At 42.7% G+C, this 20,192-nt stretch overlaps 1 protein-coding gene across 3 annotated transcripts in view; it reads left to right on the top strand.

The window, feature by feature from the left end:
• The first annotated feature begins 27 nt into the window (after positions 1-27).
• The window catches only part of PARG (poly(ADP-ribose) glycohydrolase), a 91,154-nt gene continuing 70,989 nt past the window's right edge, over positions 28-20,192 (top strand). Inside the window, exons 1-7 of one of the 3 annotated variants that reach the window (XM_066618742.1) lie at positions 28-257; positions 1,721-1,787; positions 6,051-7,037; positions 10,225-10,408; positions 10,658-10,780; positions 14,597-14,680; positions 18,877-18,951. In XM_066618742.1, coding sequence (XP_066474839.1) covers positions 83-257; positions 1,721-1,787; positions 6,051-7,037; positions 10,225-10,408; positions 10,658-10,780; positions 14,597-14,680; positions 18,877-18,951 — 1,695 coding nt within the window. In that variant the 5' untranslated portion in view covers positions 28-82. Of the gene's footprint in view, positions 258-332; positions 341-1,720; positions 1,788-6,050; positions 7,038-10,224; positions 10,409-10,657; positions 10,781-14,596; positions 14,681-18,876; positions 18,952-20,192 lie in introns of those variants that run through there. The other 2 variants (XM_066618744.1, XM_066618745.1) reach the window with 2 other exon arrangements.

The following is a 20,192-nucleotide window of genomic DNA, read 5'->3' as shown; positions in this document are numbered from 1 at the left end:
CCCCTTCGCCCCGGCCTCCGGGCCCGGCCTCCGGGCCCGGCCTCCTGCTGCTGACCCGCGACCGTTGGGGGGCGCGGCAAGCATGAGTGCGGGGCCCGCGTGCGACACCCCCAGGAAGAGACTCAGGCTGGACCCCCCGCGCAGCAACCCGCAGGAAGGGCGGCCCCCTCCCCCGGCCGGCTCAGCGACGCCGCCTCCGCCCAGCAGGGACCAGGGCCCCGGGAGCAGCGGCCCCGCAGCCACGGTGGGGAACAAAGGTTCGTGCGCCGTCCGTGCCTGGCCGCCTGCTCGTTTTGCCCGCCTTGCTGCTCTTCCAGCCCCCTCTGGCACTCGCACCAAGGTGGGCGAGGTCCCCGTCCGGCCCCCTGACAGCGATTGAGGAATATATGGCCAGTTGTCAATATTTGACCAGTTTTTTGGCATTTGATTGACTTTAACAATAGGGAGGGTTGCGTTCTGTAATTCATTGGAGTAGTCAGAACAAGAGCTGCTCTTCTGAATTTGACTGTGCTAGAAGAACCACAGTGACCTTATTGGAACTATAATAATCTAAATACATTGAGGAAAGTAAAAATGTTTTAGGTGAAGATAAAAAATATTGCTTGATTAGTTAGTGCTGTTGAAAGAGTTGCAAAAACTGTATTATAGTAGAGAAAGGCAACCCTTTTGATCCTCAGTAACAAAAAGAGTTTTCTGGCACTTTAAAGACTCAGGGCCCAATCCTATCCAATTTTCCAGCACCAGTGCTGTCATAATGCACCCCAAGGTAAGGGAAAAAATGTTCCCTTACCTTGAGGAGGCTTCTGTGACTATCCCTCCACCACAGGATGCAGTGTATGCCCCATTGGCCCAGCTGCACTGGCACTGGAAAATTGAATAGGGTTGGGCCCTGACACATTTATCATGGCATGGGTTTTTATAGTGAAGAACCTGTTTTCATTTGACCATGAATAGTGAAAGTTTTGAAAATGCATGCACACTTGAAACTGGTGAGGAAAAAATCTGTGTTGCAGAGATTACCAAAATTTGATTACTGTACTGTGGTTAACATATTAAACTGCATTGCAAACTCTTTTGTTGGAAAGCAGTATAAAAAATATTTGTAATAAAAATGTTTACTTGGAATTGCCCTACTGATTTTTGTGGGGATTACTGCCAGTGTACATAGGATTGCCGCTTGGAACTTTTCAGTTATTTCAGAAATCTCTTACTTTTATTTGATAGTAATGGGTTTAACTCTTTTTGGCACAGTTTATTGTTCGTTTACTAAATAATATAATTGTATCTTGAAAGTCAGCAAATTTTCTATTTATTAACTTAAAAATGAATACTGTATTTCAATTTATAGTCTTGGATTCGCTTAACTACATACAGTATTGTCAAGAATTAGAGAAGGTCCAAGAAATGATTTTTTCTAAGAACACCTATTTTTGATCCAGTATCTCTGGTGGTGTTGAATACTAAAATAAGCATAGCATACAGATATGCTCATCAGGGAGCTATGATTGGTTGTGGCTGTTTATTGTGCATACACTCTGAAACATACCCAGATTTGCCTCTTTGTAATGTGAGAAAAAGTCCTTACTAAGGTCCTGTAACACAGGTTTGGAGTCTCCAGAGAATATTATAAACTGAAGGTGGTAGGTCTTATGATTTCAATGTCTTCTGGAAGTTGTCCGTAACAGTAAAAATCCAGTACAATAATATCTTCTCTTTTCAGTTTACAAACAAAGGAGGATTACCTCTTGGATGGAGAATAAAGGACCCAAAACAGTGGAATCGAAGAGGTAAACTGTACTGTAGAAAGGGGCTATACTATGCAGATGACATAAAAGGGTCTGTCACGGGGAAGCCATAGCCAACTGCAATCCTAGCTGTATTGCTTTCTGGCTAATCTTTATTCATGTGGTTAGAGGCAGTTAATAACAATGATTCTGGGGGTACTAAGAGATGGTATTATGTAAGTACACATTTCATATCTTGCATAGGCCGTGATGTTAGGGCCTGATCCAGGGCTGTGCGCGCTGGCTTAGTGCACTGTCGCCTCTAACTACCCCAGAACAATTGTTATTAACTGCCTCTAGTGCACTGTCACAAACGTGCCATAAGGCACATTTGCAAGCCTTGCCGTGTGCCCAGTGCTGGAGTTAGCCCAGCGTGAGCCCGCATTCTGCTGCCGGGAGGCTCGCCCAAACCACCGAACAGCAGAGAGGTGAGTGAGGGTATGGGGAGAGGTGGGGGTAGGTGTTCTGGGGCAGGGGGAAGTGGGGAGGAGGCATAGCAGAGGGTGCAGTGTGGGAGGAGGTTAGGACCGGTGGAGCTTAGCTGTGTAGCCCTACATGGGGCTTCTTGTTTCTGCACTGACTGAAGAGCTGCCACAGAATCAAGTAGCCCCATTGCAGGACTGCTTCCCTTACCCACTGCGGGCTGCCCGGCATGTGTTGGATGCTGTGATAGCCATTTTGGCACTGCGGCAGTCTCACACGCTGGGCAGCCCAGGTTTGGGCTGTTAGTAGATGATTAATATTACTTTTTAAAATAAGTGTTTTTTTGATCACGCAAGCAGAAATTAAACCAAACAGAGCACCATAAGGGCTGGAGCGATTTGGGACTTGAGAGAGTTTTTTAAATCATCAGCTGTGGTCTGCCTTGCTTTGTAATTTTGACCTAGTTTTCTATAGCATTAGGTCTGGCATCAAATTCTAGGAGGAGCGCAAGGGCCCCCTCCTGTGACATGACAGCTTGGGGGTGCTCCTGGATCTGTAGCTGCTCCTGGATTCCCAGGTGGTGTCTGTGGCCAGGGGAGCCTTTGCTCAGCTTTGGTTGATTCGCCAGCTGTGACCATACCTGGGTTGCTCAGACCTAGCCACGGTGACCCATGACATAGTGACATCTAGATTAGATTACTGCAGTGCGCGCTACATGGGGATGCTTCAGAAGATGGTCCTGAAACTGCAACTTGAGCAAAGCGCGGCTGTCCTGTGGTTGCTGGGGCTTGCCTGTTTGACTCAGTTGAGTTGTTGCTTCAGCGACTACACTGGCTGCCGGTTAGCTTCTAGGCTCAATTCATAGTGCTAGTTTTGACTTTCAAAGCCATTTATGGATCAGGTCCAGAGTATTTGAGGGGTCGCCTCCTTCTTTATAATCCTACCCATCCTCTCAGTTCATCAGACATGACTTTTTTAGCTGTGCTGCCACCAGTCGAGGTGAGGGGTATGGTGGCAAGGAATAGGGTCTTCTCAGTGGTGGCACCCCATCTGTGAAATTTCCTCCCTCTGCAGTTGAGAACAGCTCTCCTTTTGGTGGGATCTCAAGAATTTTTTTATTTAAGGAAGCTTTTAAATGCTGATAGTAGGGGGCTGGTGGTTTTTATGAAACATTGTTTTAATTTTGGTCCAGTTGAGCATATTATGTCTTATTGTTTTAATTGTTATGTTTTTAACATTAATGTTTTAGTATTGCAGGGGTGCTCACACTTTTTTGGCTGGAGAGCTACTTTGAAACCCAGCAAGGCCCAGGGATCTACCAGAGTTTTTTTTTAAAATCCCATTATAGTCAGTGGGGCTTACTCCTTTGTAAATGTGGACAGAATTGCAACCTCAGAGCCCAACCCTATGGTGTCTACTCAGAAGTAAGTCCCATGCTAGTCAATGGGGACTACTCTCCGGTAAGTGTGGATAGGAGCTTTAGAGCAGGGGTGCTCAAACTTTCAACTTTAGGGATCCTGGACCTTTAAAATTGTGTAGGAGAGAATTTCAGCAGGTGCAGCTTGTCATCTGTGGGATGACAAGTTGCACCTGCTGAAATTCTCTCTTCTATACACTTGTTAAAGGTCCAGCATCCCTAAAGTTGAAAGTTTGAGCACCCCTGCTTTAGAGCCCAATCTTTTGCATGTCCCCTCAGAAGCAAGCTCCATGCTAGTCAATGGGGCTTACTCCTGGGTAAGTGTGGAGAGGATTGCAGCTTGTGTGCCTAAGCCTGACTCCTCAGAAGTAAGTCCCATGCTAGTCAATGGGGCTTACTCCTGGGTAAGTGAGGAGAGGACCGCAGCCTTGGGCACCTGCATCTCTCAATTGCTGCTGAACTTCCCCAGCCGGAGGTTGCCACCACCCTGCATCAACGGTACGTCTGAGTGGCCCCAAGCAACTCCTCCAGACAGTCCTGGGCTGCTCCCGAGCCCTTCTGGAAAATGCTCCTCAGGTTCTCCAAGGCACAACCGAAGTTCTGCTCCGAGCCTTCCCTGCAAAGTCAAGCCCAACCCTTGTTTAGCTCCACTACAGTTACCTGGGTGTAAGAACCATTGACTATAATGGAATTTAATTCAGGGTAGAACAAGCATAGGACTGTGTTGTAGGGCTGCAATCCTATCCATACTTTCCTGGGAGCAAGTCCCATTGATTATAATGAGATGTACTTCTGAGTAGACATGCATGGGATTGGGCTCCAAAGCCCATTTTATCAGATGCATAAAGTGTCTGCATTTAGCAAACAGATGCACAGGGGGATACAAAGAAAAAGTTATAGGGGGAAAAAAGTGAATAACAGTACAGTTTTCTGCATGTTTACTCAGAAGTAAATCTGTGTTCAAAGGATTCACCTCCAGGGAAGCGTGAAGTGATGGTACAAAACAACCTGGATGGAACAAAGCAGTTCCATTGGGACTGAATTGAATATGTGGCTCAGTTTTAGTTCCACGAAGCCAGAGCCCCATCCTATGCGTGTCTACTCAGAAGTAAGCCCCGTTAGAGCCAGTGGGGCTTCCTCCCAGGAAAGTGTGGACAAGCTTGCAGCCTCAGAGCCCCATCCTAGGCATGTCTACGCAGAAGAAAGCCTCATTAGAGCCAACAGGGCTTACTCCCGTGTAAGTGGCTAGCACTGCAGCCCCAGCCAGGCTCCTTCCCACACGTACCTCGTGTCATCGGTGAAGAAGCATGCCTGAAGCTGAGCCATCGCAAGAGCCCGAGCTGGTGATGCGAAGGGCAGAAATCTGCAGCCTGCCTGCTGCCCCCGAAGTAACCTCCCCACTCCCACGTGGCCTGGTTGGGAGAGGTCTAGCTAGAGCTCCGCAATCGATTAGTGAGGGCTGTCCTGCAAAGTCAAGCCCAACGCATTAGCAGCTAAAGGCAAAATGAGTCGATCGCGGAGCCCTTAGTCTATAGACTAGAGTAGACTAAGGGCTCTGCGATCGACTCATTTTGCCTCGCGATCGACCGGTAGATCGGGATCGATGTGTTGAGCACCCCTGTAGTATTGTTTTCTGCATCATTGTATTGATGCATTGTTTTGTAAGCTGCCTTGAGGGCCCTAAGTGGAGTGGAAAGGCAGGATATAAATTCAATAAATAAATAAATAAAATACACACATGCTACTCCTATTGGTAAGGTAAAGAGTATTCAAAGTACTTCATTTCTTACCTTATTTCGATGGCAAGGAAAGATAAACGGGAAGGGGTCTGGATGCTTTTTTCACAGTGTTGAAGGAAAAGTTCCCAGAAACTAGCAGGACAATAACAGAGTCACTCTGTTGTCATCTCATCTTTTGCCCTCCACAGCTGTCTGTAAATGGGCTTCCTCAGAAGCCTATACAGCATCACAGAGGCTTTTGAGAAAGCCCAGAGGCAGGGAAAACCAGCAACTGGAAAGGCCATCAGCTGGCCAACTGATTGAATTTTCTCAGCCCTTTGGCAGCTTCAGAGGTCAGCTGGCTGGACCATCAGAGACCCTGAGTTTAGTGAAGCAGAGTATAGGAGATCATTATCTAAAAGTGTCTTTAAAAACTTTATTTTGTTTAAAGATAATTTGGGAATCAAATCAAACACAAAATCTTGTGTTTGTGATCAAAATCTTTTGTGTTTGTGATGAAAATTACAGAAAAATCTAGATTGGAAAGCTTTACAGTGAAGAGAATACTTGAAATTAAGTTGGACAGTTTTAAATAGTTTCATGTAAGGATTAATTTATAGGGAGAAGACTGTTACTTCTAAATTTACTTCTATATATTTATGCAGTAAAATTTCATTTGCAGTGACTTCGTCATATTCTGTTTCACAGCTTGCAAAACAAAACTAGGAACACAGAAGCAGAGTCCAAAATGGCATCTGTTAAAAAAGACAGTGTTTTGGAACAAGATGTGAAAAGGGTTGAGGATGTACTTCAGCAGGGTTCTTCAAGATTATCCATGGAAATGAGCACCAAGCATGTGGCCTTGCTTCAGACAGGTACTCTGCATAAATGGGAAGCAGAGGGGATGTGTACAGATCAGCTTTTGGAAATGGAGCCTATGAAAGGGAATGGAGACCAGTTGAAAAATGCAAATGTCAATCAAACACACAAACCTGGCAGTCAGGCTTATCAGGGATGTAATGAAAATCGAGAAAACTGTACTCATAGGAAACTTGCATCAGGTAGCCCTCTGAAGGTGGCAGATACGAAGCATTACTCAGACTGTGTTACAGAAAGGCACGTAATGTTGCGAAATCCACAGCCGTTTAAAAACTGCAAGTCTGACCATGTCATCAGTGGTTCTACTGAGCCCGATGAGGTGGATGTTGTGCCAGAGAGTCCACTTTCAGATACAGGCTGTGATGCTTGTTCTTCTGATTTGTATGGTGCTCAGAACAGAGATCAAAGATGCTTGGGGGAGTCTCCTTCTTTTGAGAGGGAGAGTGAACCAGAGTCACCCATGGATGTAGATAATTCCAAAAACAGTTGTCAAGGTTCAGAGGCTGATGAAGAAACCAGTCCACTTCTTGAGGACCAAGAAGATATTGATGTATCAAAAGCACCAAATAAATCTTCACGGCTTCGAAGGGCAGAAGTTGAGTTGGAATCAAGAAAGACACAGTTTGTTTCCCGGAGAGGTGAATGTGCTCAGTTTAGCCTTCACTTGGAAGGGGTGGATAATCCAGCCAAAGAGAGTGAAATACGTAGTGAATCATCTGTTGTGACATCAGAATGCAAAGGTGCCAAACTCTGTGGGAAGAAGGACTCTAAAATTACTTCCCATTTCATGAGGGTTCCCAGGACAGAGGAGAAAAGGTAATCTGTTTTTGCTCTAGTTCTCCTTCCTCCCATGCTATTATGCTTCAGTGGCATATTGTCAGTATTCTGGGTTGTCTCTATGACTAGCAAACATACTAGTGTAGTAGTAGGGGGTGTGTGTTATGTAAATAAAAGTGTGACTCATTGACTGTGGTCTTAAGATGTGCTGTTTGTCACTAGCATAGGAACATAGAATGTTTTTCTTCTAATATTTTAGCAAACTGGGGCATAATAGCATGACTTTCTGAGCATAAATGAATATATTCTACTGCCAAATAAACTGCATTTACAGGCCTTTCTGTATTTATTAAGGCTTCTAGCCTCCCCAGCCTCATGGTTTCAGGGTAATGATTAAGAATATGTATAGAACTGTAGTAACTTGGGGCCAGCATACCTAGAAGACCTTATCCTCCTGAATCTCTTGCCATAATCTACAACAGCAGTTTCAACCACTGTGCCTTGGCACACTGGTGTGTCGTGAATGGTCCCCAGGTGTGCTGCAGGAGTTTGGTGGAGGGTCATTTATTAATAGGACTATTGGGAATATGAGCCCCCCACCAACAGAAAGGTGTGTGCCTTGTCAGTTGTCCAAAAACTGATGGTGTGCCTTGACAATTTTAGTACCTTGTCAGTGTCTCATGAGACAAAAAAGGTTGAAAATCACTGATCTACAAGATTGAGTGTGCTTCCTTGGGTTTATGATCTGGATACCATTCTAGAACTGGAAATGCATGCTGATGTAGTGTCATGACTGAGAGTTTAAATCTTATCTCTGCCATGAACTCATTTGGTGATCTTAGGCAAAGCACTCAATTCAGGTCCAATAAGGGGATAGCAACACTCATTTTACAAGTTGTTTTAAGGATAGTACAGGTGAAATGCTTTGCATGTTCAAAGTTCTATACAAATGCTGAGTAATGAAGAGGACTTAGCTTGCCATCTTGTACTGACTTATGTGGTGATAAGTTTCATTGAACTAGGTAGGCTTAATTCTAAGTAACCATACATAGGATTGTGCTTCCAATGTAAAAAAAGGGGGAATTTTCAGCTTATATCATATTCCTGTACCAAATACTCCATGTTATTTTCATTGCAGCATCAAGTACTAACTTGGATGCACAAAGTAGCTGTCTATGGACACTCAGTCAGAGGTATCATATTACCTAGCATCACTCAAACACAGTATTTTATTAGGAAGGAAGTTCATTTATCCAGTTGTGAGATTACATGCAATATGTCATGTGGTATTGTTTTACCAGTTGATGCATTACTGAGTGGGATATGTGTGAATGTGAATCAACCTGAAATAGAGACATTTATATATTATAGTACAGATTTTGTATTTTTCATGGGCCCCTCCTGGAAGGCCATTGCTGCTGAAAGCTCTGGCAGATGCAGCACTGGTGCTTCTAATTAAAAAGTTTAATATCTTCCAAATGCAACACGTAAAGGGGGGGTTCTCCTCCATCATCCCCCTTCGGTTGCATTACCCTAGTAGTGTCTGCAGGGTTATGGTCTTTCACTACTATCTGTCCTGATCAAGTTAGATGTAGGCCCCTAGCCCTCCAGTTGGTCCAGGATAAGGCTTTCAGGGGTACTACAGTGCCCTACACCAGAACTAGGGGGGATCCACTAAAATTGAGTGTTGGGAGGGTTAGGACAGACTAAAGAAAATATTTCTTTACTCAGCGTGTGGTTGGTCTGTGGAACCCCTTGCCGCAGAATGTGGTGACGGTATCTGGCCTTGATGCCTTTAAAAGGGAATTGGACAAGTTTCTGGAGGAAAAATCCATTATGGGTTACAAGCCATGATGTGTATGTGCAAACTCCTGATTTTAGAAATGGGCTATGTCAGAATGCCAGGTGCAAGGGAGGGCACCAGGATGCAGGTCTCTTGTTATCTGGTGTGCTCCCTGGAGCATTTGGTGGGCTGCTGTGAGATACAGGAAGCTGGACTAGATGGGCCTATGGCCTGATCCAGTGGGGCTGTTCTTATGTTCTTATGCCCTGGCACCTGCCTATGGAGGTTTCACTGGAATCAGTGATCCCAGAGAGATACAAAGTTCTGAGAACATTACTGATGTCCATCTAGCCCAAAAGAGGTATTGTAGTGCAGACCTCCCCAAGCCCCCTTATCTCTCTTGGCACATTCCTTACTTCTCTCTCTAGCTGCTGCCTCTCCTCTTCTCCACTCCTACTTTTCTTTCTCATTCCTTTCTGCCATCTTTTCATCCAACAACCCCCTTATACCTCCTTTTTTCTTTTCTCCAACCAGCCTCTCTCTTTACTTGCCTTTCCCCCCTTCTCCTTTCTTTCCTTTTCCTCTCTCCTCTCCTTTTGCTATCTTTTCTCCCACTCACTTTTTCTCACCTCTCTTTGCTCTCTCCCCTGCCCGCCTCTACAGGTCACTTTCATTGACTGATACCAGCTCCTCCTCTTACGTTCCTACTGATGGCCGGCCCCTGGGAGTGGGTGATAGCTGATAACATCACCAACCTAATCACTAGCTCAGTGGTTCTCACACATTTAGCACCAGGACCCACTTTTTAGAATAAGAACCTGTCAGGACCCACCGGGAGTGATGTCATTACCAGAAGTGATGTCATCAAACAGGAAAATTTTTAACAATTCTAGACTGCAATCCTACCCAGGATTAAGTCCCATTTACTATTATTGTTAAAAGAATACATATAGTAGCTTGTTAAAAGTACAGGTCTGTAACATTTTCCCAAATGCAATCACATACCATGGTAGCATCAAGTCTAATATAGTAAAAATAAAATATTGAAATGAATGGGGACCCATCTGAAATTAGCTCATGGCCCACCTAGTGGATTCCAACCCACAGTTTGAGAAACACTGCACTAGCTCATTGACTGTGTCTCTCTTGCAGCTTGGCTGGGAGCCATGGATGGCTGCACTTCATGGTCTTTTAAAAAAGTAGAGATATTTATAGTGGTGGGGAATATAATTTTGTCTGGGGAAACAAGTTCTTTTATTTAATTGTTCCACCTTGTAGAATTTGAATGGGGGCAGGAAATGAATTGTTAGGTAACTAAACAGCGCAGTGTTGGTTTATGTGATGCTATTAGATTGTACTGCTGCTGTTGAATATTAAAAAGAAATCTGGAACTATTATATGTCTGTCCCTCAGTGATAATTTTTATTTAATTTCTAATGGTAGGAATGAACAATGTGAATTAAAGCCCCATCGACCAGGGAAGAAGATTGCTAAATACACCCCTCCTCCACTTCCAACGAATAAAAAGTGGTTTGGGACACCTATTGAAGAGATGAGAAGGATGCCAATGTGTGGATCTCGTCTTCCTCACCTGAAACCATCGGCCAATCATACAGTGACAATCAGGGTATGCTTTACTATGTGAAAAGCAAAACTTTTCTTTGTAAATTGACGCTAGATGGATATTATCTTCTTGATCAAGTCTGAAGTTTCAGGAGGTTTGAATCAGTGCACTGGTTGATATACTAATAATCACATGCTGGATATTGTTACATAAAGGATTCAGAATTCATTTAGCAGCTAATTATATGTTGTGCACAAATGCAGTAATACCTATTATAATGCTGTGGATATGTTCCTGTTTTCTCTATTACAGGTGGATCTTCTGAAGGAAGGCGAAGTGCCTAAACCCTTTCCAACACATTATAAGGATTTGTGGGATAATAAACATGTTAAAATGCCTTGTTCAGATCAGAATTTATACCCCATAGAAGATGAGGTGAGGCAAATTCTTGTTAAGAGTCACCAAGTTTCACATTTATAAATTATTCTATTTATCAAAACATGCCTGGCCATATTTACAGTCAGATCTCTTTTTATATGCAAATTTGCTTATCCATGAAGGGCAGAATTGTCACCTACCTCATTATCTGTGATTCTTTTCTCATTATCTGTGAATACTGTGCTAGTGCACTTGGGGGGGGGGTATAAGCACAGTGAGAAGTAGGTAGGTGGGGGTGAGAGAAGTTGTTGGTGGAGGAAGAGAAGAGACAGTGGCCTCCTCATGTGCAGAAGGCAGCACGGGCGCCATGCAGGGGGGAGTGGAAGAGACACCTATACAATATATAAATATCGGGACAGGGTTGCATTATTCACATCTAGCCAATTATACTACTTATTTTTTTTATAGTTGTCTGAATTAGGTCAATTTTCTGTATTAAATGGCCATTGGTATTGGCCCACGGAGAAATGTCAGAAACATTTGTGTCTGCTTACCGACTTGTCCCACCATCTTGGTGACTCCAACTGAACCTTCACAACCCTGCTGATGAGGCAGTGCAAAAAAGGCAGTGACAGAGATGAGAGGTCTCTGGAAGGCTACCTGAGGACTGCTCTGGGGCTGGGGCAAACCCAGAAAAGGAGTCAATAGACAGGTGAAGTGAAGCAACCCACCGCTGAACTCTGAGACCTTGTTATTGGGCCAGCAACCTCCAACTAGTCGAGGGATAGCCAGTGCAGAGAGATTACCATCGCTGCAACCTTCAATGCACCAAGATATATCTAGCACAAAGAAGGAAGAATCAGATGTTGGAAAAGTTGATGAGCTCTCTCTATCACCCAGCCCCATAGATTTCAAGTTAATATTCAGGTTCATAAAGTTCATAGAGTGTATGGTGATGAGGGTCCCCTGGAACCTAACCCCATTTCCCCCATAGACTAAGTGAGTCGGTATCCACTAAGTTTTTCAGGAACCTTGTCCTAGTGCAGTGTTTCTCAAACTGTGGATCGGGACCCACTAGGTGGGTTGCAAGCCTGTTTCAGGTGGGTCCTCTATTCATTTAAATATTTTAATATTAAAACTTGATGCTACCATGGCATGTGACTGCATTGGGAAAATGTTACAGATCTGCACTTTTAACAGGCTACTCCGTACATGCTTTTAACAGTGATTGTAAATGGGACTTACTCCTGGGTAAGTGTGGGTAGGATTGCAGCCTTGGACTGTTAAAAATTTTCCTGGTTAATAATATCACTTCTGGTGGGTCCTGACAAATTCTCATTCTAAAAAGTGAGTCCCATAGCTAAAAGTTTGTGAACCACTGCTCTGGATAATGAGAACTGACTGTATACTTAAGAACCAGTGGTTTGGGACTTAGACCAGGAAGATTCTGGCTCAAATCTCTGCTCAGCCATGAAGCTTCCTGGATGACCTGGGGCCACTCATGAACTCTCAGCCTGACCTACCTCACAGGGTTGTTGTGAGGACAAAAGGAGACAAGGAATTATGTGCACCACTCTGACCTCTTTGGAGGAAGGGCAATATAAAAATGTCCATAGATGGCGGTAGCTCCCGTTCCTAGTATTCCTCAACATTATCTTATTGCTGTCTTTTCCAGCAAGCCCTATTAGCCCAGTTTCCAAAGTAAGACTGCACAGTATAGAGGTCTGTACTGTAGGTGTACTGCAAGTAGATTTTTTTCATGTATCACAACATATTTGCTACCAGTGTTGGACTTAGAAATGGTACAGCAAACAGACCTCTGAAATCTAATCTGTTCTTAAACTAGTGGGCTTTTGTAAAAGCTGCATGACATAGCAGAGAAGTCATAGAGGGCTAATTCTTTCTTACCAAGGCACTTTTCCAACTAAAATTGCCTCCTGTGACAGTTGTTGTGTGGAACCTAATATGACGATGGAGATGTGTGTGATTGATTGATTTGTTGAGACCTTTATTGGTGTAAAACAATTTCCAGGAAATAGCGGTCATGGACAACATAGAATGTACACAGTAAACAACAAGCATGAGCAAGATTTAAACATATGTACATCTCTGGTTGGGTCCTTGTAACAGCCATGTACGAAGGCTGTGTATTTAAGCATTGTGACTAATAGCTGATAGACCCATCTCACATGAATTTATCTAATCTTTGTTTAAAAAGTTATCTAAGTTAGTGACATGTTGGTAGTGATGATGATGTGACAACTCCAAAGTTAATTTTGTATTATGTCCTGAACCATCTGTCAGTTGGCTCCATTAAGTGAACAACTCATACTATTATTGAATACGGTTGTAGGCAAGGATATGGTATTGTCATGATTCTTTGCCCCATGGAAAATTGCTATTGGCATTTTGTATGTTTTGTAAAAGAGCTACATGGCTTATTTTTCAAGTTTTCTAGAAAAATGAGTGTGCAGGTGCAGCCTATTTATCCACTGATGTTTTAATCTGCTGATTTGTCTCAAGGAGAATGGGGTGGGGCACTGAATGTCACACACCTTTGCCTCCTTTGCCCTGCACTGGCCTATCCTATCTGTTTCCAGGCAGCCCAAAACAAAAAGGCAGAAAGGCTCCGCCTCGCCCAGGGAGGGAATAGCCCTGGAGCTCTGGAAGAGGTTCTCCTTGCAAAGGAACAGTAACATTCCTGGAGCCCCTGAGCCAGCCGAGGCTGAAGAGGGGAAGGGGAGCAAGAACCTCTGTAGCCAGAACATGTGCAGCGAGGCAGAGGTGGAACACTCACACAAACACTCACACACACAGGGGCAGGTGCCGTAGCAACAGAGGGGATTGCTTTAAAAGAGAAGAAGGGATTGCTTTAAAGAACCCAGGGAGTGTGCTGAATTCCCCCCCCCCCCCCATGGTGCAGGCTATCACAAAGCCTTCCCACCAAGCAAAGCATGCTATTTACAGCCCATTCATCTCCACACTTTCCTGGGAGTAAGCCCCATTGACTGGAATGGGGCTTACTTCTGAGTAGAAACGCATAGGGCTGGACTCTTAAAAGATCAGCATCCCACCTGTGAAAGGAGCTGGGCAGCTGGCAATGGGGAGGGCTCAGGAGGGGGAGGAGGGAATTGCTTTAAAAAACCCAGGGAGTGTTTGCCGAATTCCCGCTCTCCCAGATGATACAGGCTCTTGGGAAACCTTGGAGAGACGGTGAGCAGAGAGCCAAACTACAAGTCCCAGAATGTTCCGGGGCAGAGGAGTTTCCATGATGGCGGTTGGGAGGGTTGCAGGAGTGGTGGCAGCGAGGAGGAGAAGATCCTGCAGCACTGTTGGGAGGCCGCCTGGGACACAGAGGCTTTCCAAGCAAGCTCACCATTCCAATTGTGAAAGAAGCAGGACAGCTGGCAACAGGAGGGCTGAGTACGGAGGGGAGGGAATTGAGAACAACTGCCTTAGTTTCCTTCCAACTGGAAATGTCAGGCTGCAGCCTATTTGCTCTATGGACTCTAACTCTATGGACTCAGCACAATGTGTTTTTTGTTAATCACGCTGAGTCAGGGAACGGAACTAACTAACGGATAAATAGGCTCCACCTGTACTTGTTTTGTGTTTGCTGGCTGTGTGAAGTAGTCATGCTCATCTTTACTATTGATTTTTCTATAAGTTTTCCAATTTCTCAAAACTGAAATGTTATAGAACTAAATAAATAGACCTCTTCTATGTTTTTATTCATAACTGTAGCATGGTAGACAGCTAATTATATTTCAATTCTATATTTTTGTCCTTTTGGCTGTGGGACTACTGATGATTTGTTTAGCTGAACTAATTTAATATTGAGGAAAAATATATACATGTTCTTTATTTCTAAAGAATGGTGACAGGAGTGCTGGGAGCCGATGGGAACTAATCCAGACCTCGCTTCTTAAGAAGTTCACCACCTCCCGTGATTTGAAGGTATTAAATATTGATAGGAATATGTGGTTGCGTGATGGATTAAATGTTTTAGTTGCATTTTTACAAGCCATTTCTCAAAATGCCTAAAACCTACACTGTAGGAATGACTGCAGTTATCTATTGCGGTTTGAAGCTTTCATGGATGCAATTGCACTGGGGAATATGATGTCGGATCTATCAAGAATTATCCAACACACAACTTGAAATGTTGCCATTTCATTGTTATAAAGCTATGAGGTCAAATTTTAATGAGCAATTTCTGTATGATATACAACACAGGATATCTTTATTACTAAACAATGCAAGAATGCAAATTGAAAAAGATCTTTTTTTTGCGCGTACAAGTCCAACCACTTTTATAGCCATATTTAATAGTTGTTGGGCTTGAACTACTAACATTTGTTTAAAATAAGCAACTATAGTCAATAGCTAGATAACATTCTTAGAAATCTTAGATTTCCTGGTTTTTATTTTCAAAAAAGAAATCTGATCCAAACAGAAATGTCTAGTTAATGGTTATGGACAAACAATAGGCAACGCTAAGAGTTTCTGTTTAGAATATTTGAAAATAGATGGACCTACCAAGAATTTCACTGTGGACAGGACTCCTTCTGTCAGTATTGCTCTATTCTTGTGCTCTTGTGAATATCTGGTTGGCTTTGTGATTGGGGCAGTGGTTGGCCTGACTCAAGACTGTGCCAAGTACCAAGATTACTAGTCTGTTTCTGCTGGATGGGATGTGATGCATGTGGCTAGGATGCCGAGGAGCATCATGGTGAGGGGAGGTTTAATAGGAAAGGGGGTGGGGATTACCAATCATGGGGACCAGGTTTGTTTGTTTACAAGTTTATATACCACTTTCCCCCAAGTAACAAAATCTCATGCCCAAGGCAATTTACAGCACATATGTACATTTCTGCTTTGTTTTGCTGTTGAACTGATTTATTTATTATGTTTTTAATCTTGAGCCTTGAGCTTCTCATAAGTAATAGAAAGGCAAGACATAAAAGTTTTTAAATAAACCTAAGATGTTACACTGGGTGGACAATAAAAACAAATTTTAAAATTGAAACTGAACTTACCTATGTCAATGTTTCCGCAAGGCTATCCTTTATTCCCGAATTGTCATTTCAGCTGTCTAAATCAGGGGTGGGCAAACCCCGACCTGGGGGCCATTTGAGGCCTTTGGAGATCCCCAGTCCTGCCTGCAGGTAGCCTCTAGTCTCCATTGAGCCTCTGGCCCACTGGAAACTGTTGGAGCTTGCGACTGCTGCTCACGACTGCCAGGCGCAAGCTGTGGGCCAAGTTAGAGAAAGGCCTTTTATAGTCTGTGTGTTTTCTCCTTTACTCTGGGCATTATTTTAACCCCCACCCCATCCCATAAGTTGTTGCTTCTGAACAAGTTATGTCTCCATGTGTTTCTGGCTTGGTTTGTATGTTTTCATTATGTAAGAGGTGTGTGGCAAACAGTTCATAGTTCTCATGTGGTTCTACACGCTTGTATTATAGTTCACATGTGTATTATAAATAAGCTCAGTAAAATTCATTCATCTAAGTTACATCTCTAATGTATTCATTTATGTAAATGTATTCAAGTTTGAAATGTAAATTAATTCTTTTTTCCTGCCCCTGACACAGAGAGATGATGTGGCCCTCCTGCCAAAATGTTTGCCCACCCATGATCTAAATAACTGCTGACCTTAGCATAGTACTGTTGCTAGAAAAAGGAGAGTAGGTGACTTTTTCAGGATGTTGAATGGGAATTCAAATGAATGACTACTTGCTAAACACGCATGATCATTGCAAGATTTTACAGCTTGAAAAATGGCAATAGTGAATTACTATGATGTTTTCTGGGAATCATCAGTCCAAAATAAATAATTAAGATTGTTTTATTGCACAAATTGGTGAGAGATTCTGCACATGAATTTGTTACATAGGACAACTTATCAACTTCTTTTCCATTTTTCGTGATAAATCTTTGTATAACAGACTGCCATGCACTTTTAATTAAACTCACAAAAGCTACTAGACTGTTTAATGCTTTTCTTACCTATTGGAAGCTTTGTGATTGAATGGAGCTTTTGGTGTCTTAACTATTTTTATACAGCATCGCTGTGGGGGGGCAACAGTTTCAGTAGTGCTAAAAGTGCTGATCATGTTCCTGCTCACCAACTATAGTTTTTTCCCCCTCCCTACTGTTTCTAGAATGCATCAGGAAATTCTGCTTCATGTTGTAGTGTCATCTCTAGAGAAACATGATACAGTGGGTCCTCCTTATCTGTGAATTCGGAACCCACAGATTTGACCAACTGTGGGTTCTGAACCTGCAGCTGAAGGACCCACTGAGGACTTCCCAGATGTGACTGGAATCTTGTTCTGGTTGTGTCTAGGAGGCATTCTGAGACCTGTAGAGGCTGTGTGCAACCTTAGTGAGCCTCAGAACAAGGTTTCGGTCACGTCTGGAGGCCCTATTAGACTGCAACTTGCGAATTTAATTATCCACAGGTTTCAGTATCCATGGTGGGCCTAGGAATGGATCCCCTGCTGATATCAAGGTCCAGCTTGTTCATGTATGGGGTGTGCAGACCCTAGCTCCTTTTTTGTCTGTCTCTTTTTTTCACATTTAAAGTGCATTCTTTCTAGAAGTTCATTCCTCAACCATCTACTTTCCTCCTCATTCAAGTGAAGAAATAGCCAGTTTCATGCTGTGACCAGAGCTCCGAGTTTGGATTTTAATATACAGATTAAAATCTCGGTTCAGTTCAGTAAATGGCTTTGAGCAAGTCTCTGTGTATCAACCCAGCCTAAGGGAGAGGCTTGTTAAGCTAAAACATTTGTTAGGCTGTCGGGTCCAAGGGCTGCCAAGTCCCTTAAGGAGGTAATCAGGTGGTTTGGTGGGGTAGTGTTAGGATAAGTTCTTCAGAGTGGTGAAATGAAGGAGATCTGGGACCTGTATAGCTGGGAGTGGCCTGTAATTGGTTCTCTGGTGTTATGTTAGTCACCTGACTAGGAAGATTCTGGATGTAATGTAATGACATTGTTTGTTTGAACTACGAGTACCTGCAGTTCTCACCTGTCAAGAGTTCCAGTGGTATAAGGAACCAGTCCTTGTGTTGCAGGGCTTTTGGTTTTTGGAGCCTAACAACATTGCTCTGAGCTCCTTAGAAGAACAAAAAGATACAGATAAGACAGTAGCAACATAAGCAACTCTAGAAACCAGGTTGGGGATTTGGCACCAAAGAGCCATTTCAAGGCTAAAAAGGGCAGTGGAATAGCTCATGCAGTCTGGTTGTTTTTGCTGCTTGAAAAGCTCTTACACCATATCTCTAGGCTGCATTTTGAACTTAATGGACTTTAAAGAGCATAGCGTGGTAGGGGGGTGGGTGGGGGGGTGAGGGCAACTTCTGGAAAGAAAATTCCATCAGTACAGTTAACCCCTGCTAACTGGGTAGGAGGCACTTTTTTCAAGTGGGTGGTCCTCTTTTATTTAGCAGAGAGAGAGCGTAACTGGCCCTACTCACCCCAGCAGTGTCTTTTCTAGTGGCTGTCTGCTGGTGTTCTTTTGCATCTTTTTAGATTGTGAGCCCTTTTGGGACCGGGAACCATTATTTATTTGATTTTCTCTGTAAACTGCTTTGAACTTTTTGTTGAAGAATGGTGTATAAATACTGTTAATAATAATAATAATAATAATAATAATGCATTTAGCTTATTCCATTCTTGGTATATTGTGGCATTTGCACTATGTATAAGAACCTGGCTATATAATTACACAGCTGTATAGTTAGAAAATCTGAATTAAAAAAGAGATATCTGAGTGAGGCTATCACAAATTGAACATTTTTTTATAATAGGTGCCTTATTAGTATAGTGAAAAAAATAAATGTTTTAAAGTAATTTTTAGAAAAATATTGCCAAAAAATTGGTTGGATTGCAGTTGCTGGGAGGGTGTGCATATGTATTGCTATAGAGATGAAATTCTGTCCAAGGCCAGGTGGTTTTGGATTCAGTGGCTTGTTCAGTCTGTTATTGAAATTTGGACTCTTGTTGCTCCACTCGTGAGTGAATGACCTTGCTAATATGGTTGGAAAATAGTACATACTGTATTTTGCTTTTTTGTGTCAGTAGACGGTGCTGTTTCTTCAAAAAACATTCTAACCTTACTGTCATTTTTACAATGTTTTCTTTGGTAGGAGGCTATTCTCAGATATAATGTGGCTTATGCAAAGAAATGGGACTTCACAGCTCTTACTGATTTCTGCGATAAGGTAACAAAACTTATTTGATCTTGAAAATCAATAATCAAATGCTGATTATACTACTTCTATGTGTATTTTGCCATTCTAATATTTTTTTCCATCCATTAAACCCCTGTATTTTCTGCTGTATTGTATGAAGATGCTGTTGTAATTAATTGAATGCTCCAAGCATGTTGTTCATGGAAGTAATAGTTATAGGTAGAAACACAGAAATGAAACTATTTGGCTTGATTCGGGCAACACACCAAACTATGTCTTAAAGAAACATAATTATGTTTGGGCATGATGTTTGAATTAGTGAATCATGGTTTACAATTGGCCAACAAACCAAAGGTGAAGACCACTTGAAATGGGTTTGCAAACCATAGTTTCTGCTAACTATAGATTAATGTGATGTTCAAATTTCAAAGAATATTTAATGGTTGTTTCTCCACCTCCAGAGGCTGCTGCACCATGGAGACAGGTATGAATGGAAAATTAAAGCAACAAGCTGCTCCAAACAGTGGTTTATGTATTGTATGTTTGGAAGCTAAAGCCATGGTTTAGGTTTTAAACTACAGTGATCACAAACTATGCTTGGTGTGATAAATCAGTTGAGCACATTTGTCTTGTGAGATCCATCACTTGAATGGGTTGCCATCACTTGCGTGGCTAGTTGACTATAAATTGGCCAAACCAAGAAGCAAGCAGGATTGTACTACTACCAAATCACTCAATAGGCTTCTGATTACTCTCTTTAATACTAATAATAGTAGGAAGGCATATGTCATAAAAATATTCTTAACATTCAGTTGGGTATTGGAATCTAATGCCAAATAGTTAATCAATAACTCCTGTCACTGCCATAAAGCATGCAAAAGGCTCCCACAAATTCAAAAACCATGGAAGATTGGATGGAGAGTCAGCCAAATAGAGAGTATAAGTATTAGTGGTCTTTGGAGAAGAAAGAACAATATGGAAATTAACTGAGAGGTAGAGATAGGGGGCATCAAAGGTGGTAAGATGTGTTTTGGGAACAATCAATAATTGTGAAGATTTTGGAAATGCAGTGAAGTTTGAATGGCATTAAAAAATGAGTGTTGAGCAGTCTGTTACAACAAATAGACAGTGGAAACAAGATGCCCTGCCTAAAAGATATGAAAACATCTTTTGGCTGTGGCATTGCTTGAATGTTTAATAACTATAGCAAATGTGGATTTGACCTATTTAGTCATTCTTTGTTGGCATATGTGCTCTTGTATCTCCTCCCA

Source organism: Tiliqua scincoides, chromosome 3, assembly GCF_035046505.1.
Source record: "Tiliqua scincoides isolate rTilSci1 chromosome 3, rTilSci1.hap2, whole genome shotgun sequence".
Lineage (NCBI taxonomy): Eukaryota > Metazoa > Chordata > Lepidosauria > Squamata > Scincidae > Tiliqua > Tiliqua scincoides.
The sequence above is the reverse complement of the archived record's forward strand: the minus strand, read 5'-3'. Positions and strand labels throughout refer to the sequence as shown.